This window comes from Aedes albopictus, chromosome 1 (assembly GCF_035046485.1).
Source record: "Aedes albopictus strain Foshan chromosome 1, AalbF5, whole genome shotgun sequence".
In the NCBI taxonomy this organism is placed as follows: Eukaryota; Metazoa; Arthropoda; class Insecta; order Diptera; family Culicidae; genus Aedes; species Aedes albopictus.
The window spans coordinates 152,309,960-152,321,613 of record NC_085136.1 but is presented as its reverse complement, the minus strand read 5'-3'; the positions used below and the strand labels follow the sequence as shown (position 1 = coordinate 152,321,613).

At 44.3% G+C, this 11,654-nt stretch overlaps 1 protein-coding gene across 1 annotated transcript; it reads right to left on the bottom strand.

Annotated features, from left to right (window-relative positions):
• Positions 1-9,385: 9,385 nt before the first annotated feature.
• Positions 9,386-10,923, bottom strand: LOC109412947 (cuticle protein 2). The gene is made up of 3 exons (XM_019686602.3): positions 10,723-10,923; positions 10,345-10,598; positions 9,386-10,279 (listed from the first exon to the last, which is right to left on the bottom strand). Exons 1-3 carry the CDS (start codon positions 10,732-10,734, stop codon positions 9,748-9,750), a joined length of 798 nt encoding a protein of 265 aa, XP_019542147.3. The 5' UTR covers positions 10,735-10,923; the 3' UTR covers positions 9,386-9,747.
• Positions 10,924-11,654: the final 731 nt, after the last annotated feature.

Sequence of the window (11,654 nt, the reverse complement as noted above, 5' to 3'; positions counted from 1 at the left end):
GCCCAAATTGTTCGGTAATAAAAAAAAATCCCCTTTTGTCTATTAATTTAGTTATTTTAATTTAGTATAGTGAGATGTAAACTCAAAAGTCAACGTTTTAGACTTCTGCAGCTTGAGCAACTTATCGAAAATTATTCCAGCGTGCCGGAGCTAACAAACTTTAGATACATCTAAGGCTTATAAAAAAAAGTAGAAAAATACTTTATTCAAAACCATTATTATTAGCTTTATTAAGGAGATTTTCAGCCCGCGGCTGGTTCATCTCCAACCATATTCAAAACCATATGCTATATTTGATCAGTTTTATATGACCTTTCAATAAATACATATACTTAGAAAATCTGAAATACAGATGTGAAATAAATTCAAGTTAAATGGTGTATCCGAACTTATTGAACACCGTGTACAAAGGCATTTCACTGACTGATCAATATCACCCCGAAACTAAAATTTTAGATTTTTTATTTAAAATGATATTTATTATAACAAAAGGATTTGCTGTAAAATTTTCAATCTCGTTGACTGATGAAAACCATGGTCGTACTTGTTTTAAAGCAATGAGTTTAACCATATCGACAAACAAACAAAAATTAGGCGCCAAAAACTGCGAAAAGTGATCAATTTCACCCGAAATCACGGTACTGGTATAGTAGCTCAACCTGAACCAATGAGACACAGCCCAGAAACTATTGTCGGTTTTCATACAAAATGCTCAAGTTTGAGGTGCTGTAACTAGCTTTGGGCGCTATCCATAAACTACGTAGACTCATTTTGGGCCATCTCAGACCACCCCCCCCCCCCCCTCCCCCTCCGTAGACTTTGGTTCATACAAAATTTTGGAAATTAGTATGGAGCGTAGACTTTGGCTAGACCCCCCACCCTAAAAGTCTACGTAGTTTATGGACAGACCCTTCATGGATTGCGATCAATTTTTGACATGGAACTGCCGATATGCTGATTTTTGCATATACGAAGTACAAATTGTTTTTGTTCACAGAATTGGGCGTGGCGAGGCGTTCAAAATGAACAAAAGTGATCGGACAACAGCACGCGTATAAATCAAAGGGGTACACATTTGCACATGTTGAACGCCTTGTCACGCCCAGACCTGTGAACGAAAACATTTTGTACATCGTATACGTAAAATTCAGCAAATTGGTAGTTCTGTGTCAAAATTGAGCTCAAAACTATCTTTAGTCGGAACGGAGCGGAGTCGATTATCAACGTTACTTTTCGTAGTCCTGACCTAACCCGGCGGATCGCTACAGTATCGACTACAATAACAGTAGGCAACGGGTGGAGGCAGGGACGACTAAGCCAAGACCAAGCCCTCGTAGGTGGATGGCATCAAACTTCAACGACGAGGTATTTTTTGGAGGCGCTCAGTCGTCAGAGAATCTTTCTCGATTTAAATGGTGACCCATACGGTGACCAGTTGGTAGCGGTACTGTCGCGTGCATGCGATGCAACCATGCCAAGGCAAGTCCACCCTAGAAATGGGAGGCCAGGTGGACTGGTGGGCTCAAGTTTTTGCGAACCTGCGCCACGCTATTCTACAAGCTAGGTGACGCGACGTGACGGATGCAGCGAGCTCGTACTATATGCTAAAGAGGGTAATAGAGGAGCTCTTTCTGCGTCATCATCCGAGACCTTGAACTCCTTTCGTAGGACCACTGGCAATGAGGAAAGGGTCACCCATGAGGAACTTGCCGAGATAAAACCGGGGGAACCACCCACATACCTTCGGCCTTCGAAGGTGCCGAAAGGATCATCCTCAAAGGCTGTTGAAGTAAATCGAGAGTGTAGATGGTCTCTCGGGTAACCAGATTGTCTTTCGGAAGGGGAGATCGACCGTACATGCTATCTTGCCGGTTGTTTAAACTGCCGAGATAGTTCTCCAGCGTAAAAGTAGGAGATTAGTGTGCAGTACTGATCTACAATGGAGGAAATGCGTTCAATAGCGCTAGTTAGTCAGTACATGTCAAAGTTCTACTAAGTTCTCTCCTAATGTCTTTCTGCTGTGTAAACTGATGGGGCCTATGCTAAGGAGAGACTATATTGCGGTGTACGCTGAATCAGTTCTTGATATGGTCGAGCTCAATTAGAAAGCTATCAGTTTGCCTGAATCATACCTAGGTGTTCTCCTGAAAGAGCGGGTTACGAAGTCCGTAGCTGCAATAGCAGGCGGCTAACCTTGAAGATGCGTGCTGGAAAGGCCTCTTTCCAAAACAATACCTTCCGCTTCCGATGTTCTCGTGGAAATGGCCTTAGCGACAACGGAAAAGGTCTATGGTAAGGTCAATAAAGTAGCCCTTCGTTGGCGTTGAAAGAGCTTCCAGTGTCTTACTATCTGAACTTTTCCATATTTTTCAGATGTTTGCTGAACAGTTTAGCATCCCCCCCCTTGCTTATGGTGCACAAAAAAAGGAAGTTCATCCGGCATGTGGCTGCCGCTCTCCATCCTCGGCCACGCCTCACGCTCCTGGTTCATCCATCTTGCTCTCTGCGCTCCACGTCTTCCGTGTGCCAACCAGGTCAGTAAAAAGCACCAACTTTGAAGGGTTAGGCATTCTTACAACATGTCCTGCCGTATTTTTCCGGTTTTGGCCTTCTGGATGCTGGGTACGCCGTAGATAGCTGTAAGCTTGTTGTTCATCCTTCACAGCTACCCAACGTTCTCTTGAACAACGCCTCAGATCGTCCTTCGCCCGGCTTAGAATAGCACTACGGACAAGACTACGGATCACATGTTCCGGGGGTAAAAGCCCACCATACAGGTAACCCCAATCCAAGGTGTTAGGCGACCCGTGGTGAGGGATGAATGGTTGAGGAGGTTTAAAATATGCTCGATCTTTAACGGAGCCCATAGCGTGGGTAGACTACCTTTTTGGGTTGCGTTGCGGTGAAAGATCTACCAAACCGAAATCTAGTGTCGTCCTATTTTTCAATTATGGAATATGTGTTCTGGTAATTCAAGAAATTCTAATATTTAGTCCTTGCTACTGGTGTTTTGATGACTTCCAGTCTTTGTATAATACTAAATTTGCCAACTTTACTTTTCATATAGTTAAGAACCTCGCCATCTGAGGCTAAACTCAATACAAAGGAAATCAGCTTGGGCTAGGGATCCATGTATGTATGTACTAACTCTTCGAAAACTGTTAAGTGCTAGTATGCAAGTAACATACTAGAATCCTTATTACTGAATGATTACATGTTCCATTATTGGAATGGTATTATTTTGTTTAAATGCTCTTGCTTTGTTTTCTATAAGAAAGAAGTTTCTAAGAAAACAAAACAATAACTGTATCAAAATCGATACTTTATTGCCCTTCAATTGCAATTGAGTAATGCGACATGCACTGCACTAAGGATACGGGTAATGTCACAATAGATATAAAAAATGGTCGCAGTGACAGACCCGAACAGGAATAATAAAAAAAAGATCTTCCTTAGCACGCGCCGCTAGAAAGCTTTGTATGCTTGCAGGTCCTTCTCGAGAATAGTTCATGTCTCGTGTCCACAGAGGACCATCGCTCTTATAAGCGTTGTGTATATGGTTAGGGTAAATCTGTTTTTGATTGCTTCTGGAGTCCCAAGTAAGCACGACGTCAACTGATGATGCGCCTTCTGATTTCTCGACTGATATTGTTGTCAGCCGTCAGTAAGGATCGAAGAGAAACGAATTCTTCCGTTAGCTCGAAGGTATCTCCATCCATCGTACCTCTATTTCCTAGACGACTCCTGATGTTTTCCGTTCCACCTGCTAGCATGTACTTTGTTTTTAGCCAATTCATCGCTAGTCTGCTTCGCGTTTCAGGCGTGTAAATGCCCTGTCACCATTTCAAATATTCTGACGATAATGTCGTTGTCGTCCGCTAGTAGATGTGACAAGATTTAACAGTGAAGAGAATTGTCAGACAAAAGAGGCACAAAACAGGGCCCATATAGCCGAGGCGGTAAACGCACGGGTATTCAGCATGACCATGCTGAGGGTGACGGGTTCGATTCCCGGTCGGTCCAGGATCTTTTCGTAAAGGAAATTTCCTTGACTTCCTTGGGCATAGAGTATCTTTGTGCCTGCCACACGATATACACATGCAAAATGGTCATTGGCAGAGGAAGCTCTCAGTTAATAACTGTGGAAGTGCTCATAGAACACTAAGCTGAGAAGCAGGCTTTGTCCCAGTGAGGACGTTACGCCAAGAAGAGAGAGAGAGGCACAAAACAAGCAACAAAGAAGACGCGGAGATTACTCTTTATCGCAACTGGTGACAGATAATGACATGATCTCGAAAATTTTTGTTGCAGACAAAACGGAACCTGAATTTGTTGCGTACTTTTTAACTCGTGATTAATCAATTATTACCCACCCAAAATCGAAACTTTTTGATGATACATCGTCAGCAGCGTTTCAGTTTTTACCGACTCGAAGTTACCGCTCGAAAATCACAATGCAAGCACAGACAAACAGACGTAACACTTGTGAAATTTTCATCGACCACACTTTTAACGATCATTTTAAATTTTCATAGTTGTGGCTTTCACAACCAGAGGCGCGCGCATCGTTTTTCTATGCGTTTGACGTTTCACGCTAGCGCCTTCTGTTGACGATATTGCACAACACAGTGATTCGTGCAACTTTTCCACCAGGTGATGGTTGTGTGAACTGGGCGATGGATTTCCATGAAAATCGTTCAAGGTGTTACGTCTGTTTGTCTGTGATGCAAGCCTTCAAAATCTCTAAGCCCGTGGTGCACGATATTTGTCCTATTCTGTTCAAGTGGGGACAAACGTATGTCGCATTGGGTAGAATGTCGCAACAAATTCAGGTTGCGACATTGTCGTTATTGTTGCGCGATGGTTGAATTTTGATTCACTGGATTTAACTATATTGAAGAGTAGGCATGAGAGTCCATTACCTTGTTGCAGTCTCCGGCAAGATTCAAATTAACTGGATAGTTCACCTTAAATCCTTAAGGTACACCGGGGCAAGTTGAAACGGGTGGGCAAGCTCTGTGCGGACGATACAATCGTATATCGCCTTGAAGTTGATGGACAGGTGATGCGGTATAGGTAACGATGGACGACGTTCTGAGGTAGCACTTTGTAGGCGGCATTCAAAATGGAGCAATGCAGTTCTTACATTTAGAAATAAATGCCTTTCTTGTGAATGGGGTAGGACACCCCTTCCTTACACTCCTCCGGTAGCTGATCATATATTCACATCCGGACTATCAACCAGTGAAGACATTTTTCTGGGCACATCTTGATGAATTCAGCTGCGACATCAAGCTTACCAGCTGCTTTGTTGGGTTTAAGCTCACGAACGACATACTAAACTTCCCTCAGCGTAAGAATTGGATCAGTTCCATCCTCGGCTGTACTGGCCCAGTTGTTTCTTTCGTTCTTCTGACTCCCATGTCTACATTCAAATGCGCCGTTTATTACCACTTGTCGAAGTCGAACGCCGCCTCAAGATTGTGTGGCTGCGAAACCTAGAAGTGGTTTAAGACTACGCGCAGCAGTTAGCAGTGACCCTACCAACGGAAGAGCAGCTTGGCGCAGCTACACTTAAAGATAGCTGAAGGGACATCCGATCCGCTATAAGTAGTACCGCGGCTGCAGCCCTTGGCTTCGCGACTCCGAATCGCAGAAACGACTGGTACGACGGCGAATGTGAACAATTGAAAACCGAGAAGAATGTAGCATGGGCGAGAATGTTGCAACACCGTACGAAGGCGAATGAGTCACGTAATAGACAGGCGCGCAACAGGCAGAACTCAGTCTTCCGGAAGAAAAAGCGCCAGCAGAAAGAACGAGATAGCGAAGCGATGGAAGAGGTGTAGCACGCTAAGGACACACGAAAGTTCTACAAGAAACTGAACCGCTCGCGCAGAGGGCAGAGGCTTTGTGTCACAAGCCGGCATGTGCCAAGACAATCACGGGAATTTTCTCACGAGCGAGCGTGAGGTGGTCGAGAGGTGGCGGCAGCATTACGATGAGCATCTCAATGGCGACGTTGCAAGTACCGAAGATCTGAAACCATCTAGGAGTACGTGCGCAGGAAGAAACACATCCGGCCCCTAACAACCAAGAGATTGAGAAAAAGGTTGGCTGGTTAAAAATCAACGAAGCCTCTGGAGCAGATCAACTAAACACCAAGCGAGCTTCTAAAATTCGGTGGAGAAGCATAGGTGAGATCACTACACTGGGTCATTACCAAGATTTGGGAGGATGAAGTATTACCGGAGGAGTGGATGGAAGGTATCGTGTGTCTCATCTACAAAAAGGGTGGATTGCGGGAACTATCGCGGGAACTATCGCGGAACTATCGCCGACTGCAAGAGAGTTCGTGGAGGCATATCAGGCTGGATTCATGGGTGAACGCGCTATAACGGATCAGATGTTCGCCATCCGCCAGGTGTTGCAGAAATGCCGCGAATACAACGTGCCCACACATCACTTGTTCATCGTTTTCAAATCGGCGGATGATACAATCGATCGAGAACAGCTATGGCAGATTTTACACGAATACGGATTCCTGGATAAACTGATACGATTGATCAACGTGACGATGAATCGAGTGATGTGCGTAGTTCGAGTATCAGGGACACTATCGAGCCCCTTCGAATCTCACAGAGGGTTACGGCAAGGTGATGGTTTTTCGAGCTTGCTGTTCAACATTGCTTCAGAGGGAGTAATAAGAAGAGCGGGTTTAAACACGAGTGGAAGGATTTTTACGAAGTCAGTTCAGCTGCTTGGTTTCGCTGATGATATTGATATTATAGCTTGCAAATTTGAGACGATGGCGGAAACGTACATCCGACTAAAGAATGAAGCCAGGCGAATCGGATTAGACACTAGTGTGTCGAAGACAAAGTGCATGTTTGCAAAGGGCTCCAGGAAAAAATCACTGCCTTGGCTATCACGAATTTCTATCGACGGTGATGAAATCGTGGCGGTTGAAGAATTCGTGTACTTGGGCTAACTAGTGACCGCCGACAACGGCACCAGCAGAGAAATTCAGAGACGCATTGTGGCAAGAAATCGAGCTTACTTTGGACTCCGCAGAACTCTACGATCGAATAAAGTTCGCCGTCACACGAAGTTAACTATCTTCTAAACGCTGATTAGACCGGTAAGCCTCTATGAGTACGAAACATGAACTCTACGTGCAGAGGACCTACGTGCCCTTGGAGTTTTCGAACGGAAGGTGTTACGTACCATCTACGGCGAAGTGCAGATGGAAAGCGTGACTTGGAGAAGGCGAATGAATCACAAGCTGCACAGAATGATGAGAGTCGTCCACACTAGACATGGGTAGCTCACTCGCGAATCGACTCAAAGAATCGATTCGCGAAACCGAGTGAGTGAGCCATGATACTCTTCAAAAGAGTTACGATTCACTGATGGTCATAACGTTTCCAAACGAGTTGTCGAAAATAGTTAGTTTGACTGCGAACTTGATGATGATTTCGATTTCGAGCATCGACATTTTTGCAAATTGTTATTTTTTTCCCATTCTTATATTGTGAGGCCGGCTCGCAGCAGCAATTCGATTTTTTGGAAGTCGAATATCATTGAATCCAATATTTACTATGTCATGCTTAGTCGTTTATGCATACCATCAACGGCCGTAGTGGATTTTCTCGAAAACTTGACAGAAACATACGAAAAGGAGTCGGCTAGCATCGAACAACGCCATTTTTCTTCATATCTCGGAAATGAGCTACTGAATCGATCAAAAGAGTCGACTCTTTTTTGAGAGTGAATCGTAAGCGATTCACTCTCAAATCGAACCATTTTTTCCCATCTGTAGTCCACACCGCGAAAATCGGGAGGTTATGGTGGGCGGCGCAGAGCCATCGAACCGGTGCAAGAAGACGTGGTGCGCAGCGAGCTAGATGGGTCGATCAAGTGTAGGACGATTTGTGGACCCTTCGCGGAACTGGAAACTCACAGTCATGGAACAAATAGAATGGAGACGACTAATACGTACAGCAGAGGACACTCAGTTCTTAGTCTGACCGGTATGGTAAGTATGGTGTCTATTAGCATGAAATTTCTTAAGGATTTCCATTAAGGCCTGGTCGACTTTAGAGCGACCATCGACGAAGTCCGCTAAATATTTTATCCCAAATAAATTACACGAAGAAAAGTGACGCCAAATTGGCATTAAATATTATAAGCATGGGCTATAAAACATTCTTCAAATGTGTTAATGGCTTAAATACTTGATAATCTGTTTCCACAGCAGAACAACTGCAAATTTGTGTAACTTGGCGTTCACGCTCGAGTGTTCAAATCAAAACTAGCACAATTACCAAACCATCCTACAGTGAGCTTCACCTTTGCTGGACACTAAATAACACGCTATAATTTTTAACCTCCACAAGAAACGCCTAAAAATTTCAAATATGCGGAACAAATGAACCGACTCGGTTTGCTGGCGAAGTGGACTTGGTGGTGACAAGCGGATGCGGGCAAGCATTCATTACTCTAGAAAACAAGTTCGGCAGCACCATTACCCTACTGGCGGCAGCACGTATGTAGCTTTTATATTTGGTCCAACCAGGGGGTAAGTAACTGAAGGTTAATCACAGCTCACAGCTCGGCGACATTCTCGATTTGCGTGATCTACTTCTTCCCTCTCTTTCTAGCTCACACAGACTCACACGCCAAATAGTCGGGCTAAACGGTGTGTCCGATCAAAGGAATTCTTGCAATCGAAACTGTTGACTTGTGTTTAACTAGACTGATTTTCTTCTTACAATACACAACCACCGCGTGATTGCACCAGCTATCGAAAGCGAGAGTGAATATATTAAATCATTGGCCGGGTCTTTCGGAGCGAGCGAACGAGCGCGCGCGGGAAGCTGAAAGGAGGAAAACAAGTTTTCGCGCTTATTATAGCATTGAATTCGTTTGTTCACTCGCGTAAGACATTTCCTTGTTGCCCATGCGCTCGCGCGCCCTCCAACCTTCTGGTCTGGCGTTGTTGAAGGAAGGCGGACTCTAGTTGCTCGAGGGGAAGGCGTTTTTCAGAACCAACCAACGTGAGTGGAGAACTAGACGGCTCGAGGAAAAAGTTGAAAAAAAGGCCGAACTAATGAAATTGACGGCGTTTGGCAAGTTCGTTTCAGGAAATCGTGCAGCTTTGGTTTTTTTTGCAGATTTTGAAACTAAGTTTGGTCAAGCATGATCGATCTGTTTTGTGGCGAAATGCAGTTTGGAAATCAATGGATCGAGAAAACTGTTGGTCGAATTGCATTATGGCCATCGTATGGGTTAGGCTAATTAATACAATTGCTCAAGCGCTAATTGGTGAAGGGTGCTCTGTTCGGTTGAATAGTTTCTCGTGCATCAGTAATAGACGGAAAGGTAGTGTTTTTGAATCTTTTTTCATTTGTTTCAGATTGATTACAATTACATTGTTCCGATTCGTTAGCTTTAGAGAAAAGTGGAATAGGGTTGCTATAAATAAGATCTAACTATAGAGCAGTGTAGATGTTATTTATCGGTAAGGTATCTCCTACGAAAATATATCACAACAAGCAGTAACTCTTACTCGACTACATAAACAAACAGTTGAACAGAACTCGCACCGGTCTGACTTGGGATGAGGGATTTTTGGAGGGTCACAAGTAAAAGGGGCGAAGGGAACCATTTTTTTCGTTCTGTAGTTACACACATCCTCTCACATACTTGATCACACTCGCATTGACTTGCTCGAAGAATGATGACTTAAACCTTGTTGAAGGTGTAGCTGAAACCGTCGGGAGTTCTGTTCAGCTGCAGTTTGCCTGGTGGCTGGAATCGGTGTGGAGCCGGAGTGGTGGTCCACTCCTGCTGTGGCTGAGGTGCAGCATGGTGGTAGTTCTGAGAAACTGGTGCTTGCACTGGCTGTTGGCGGTGATAGTTTTCAATTGGGGCTGGCTGGTGATGGTAGTTCTGAGCTGGAGCCGGAGTTACCACGGGAGCTGGAGCAGGACGGGAGTGTTGCTGGCTGAAAGATGGATCGTTCCAGCGTGGGTCGTACTGTCCATCTTCATAGCCTTGGTTGTCGTAGCTGCGACCTTGGTGATCAAAGTTTGGTTGATACTGTGGCTGAGCAGGTTGTTGGTACTGAGGCTGGGCCTGTTGTTGATACTGAGGCTGGGCCTGTTGTTGGTACTGTGGCTGACCCTGCTGGCGGTACTGTGGCTGAGGAGCAGCATGAGCTGGTGCTGGGGGACCAGCAGGGGCTACCGGCAAATGATCACCAGAAGCTTGGAATCTATAAATATAATTTGACTCTCAGTAACTTCTTTAAACTTCTCAGTCACTACCACTGTTACTTACCCATTTTTGCCAGCAACATAGGAGATGGTTCTTCTTTGACCAGATGGATCAACGTAGCTGTAGGATCCTCGGCGGTTGCCATCGGCATCCGTTTCCTCCTTGAAGTTGGTTCCGTCTTCCTGATCGTAAGCAGCACCGAACTGTCCATCTCCGGCAAGGTATCGCTGCTCGCTCACGATCGCAACTGTCTTGGGGTCACGGTTATATCCATTATACTGGGCGCTTGCCGCTACCAGCAACGTTGATACCACAATCTTCAAAACACAAACAAAATTCAAAAATTAATTGCAACCACTGTTCATAATCGTCCATTTATCACAATCATAATCATTAGTCCATTTTGAAAAATCACTTTATTCATTCACACATGACACTCACAAATCTAAACATGGTTGTTGAAGCTGTTTCCTTAATTGGCGGAAAAATTCCTTGAGGTTTCCTTGTGTTGTAAACTGCTTCTATCCAGAAAGCCTTTACACTAATAGTACACACGCACACTCGCGGATTGTTACAGATCCTGATCCCGACAACGTGGATCAAGACTGCTGATAGAGTCACTGCAAAGAAAGAACTGAATTTGGCCAGGACTGACAAGTGGCTTTTATACGAGGAACCATTGTAGTAGGTGCGCAAACCTTGGGAAACAGGCCCGAGACCGCGACGAGTCAAAAACCGCCATTTACCCACCCACCACTCACTCTGCTGCACTACTGCTGCTCCCCGACGCGGTGTGGTGGTCGGCGAAAAACTATAAGCATTATTGTGGTTCGGCGCGAGAGCGCGAGAGAATAGTAACAGAAAAAATCGTGGATCGATCTACTATTCTCCATCGGGCCTGACTAAGTAAGTAGCCAAACCGATCGTTGTCACTGAGCTCATATTTGCTGGCGAGCAATGCGTACCTACTGTATCTGCGTGTGTAATGATAAGCATGAATGATGCTTCGAAAATTTAAAGTTTTTCTATCATAAAAACATGATACGCATCAGGAAACTTCAGTGGCTCGAAAGGCAAATACTATCAAGTAAGCAGAATGCCTCCTTCCAAATTGTTACACAAATTATTTTGATTTCAAAGCGACAAATTAACATTTTTCTTGGCGGTAGAGTTTGACAATTCAAAAAAAAACTTAGAATTGGAATCGTCACAAAGAAATATGCACAACTGATAAAAAGCAGTTCCAGTATTCCTTCTTCGAAACATTTAAAGTTTAGTATACATGTGCCAATAAATAAATAGAAAAATCTTAACTTGACTGAAATGCTTTTAGTTAGTTATAAAAAAAAAACAGTAATTAGATTGATCGTTTG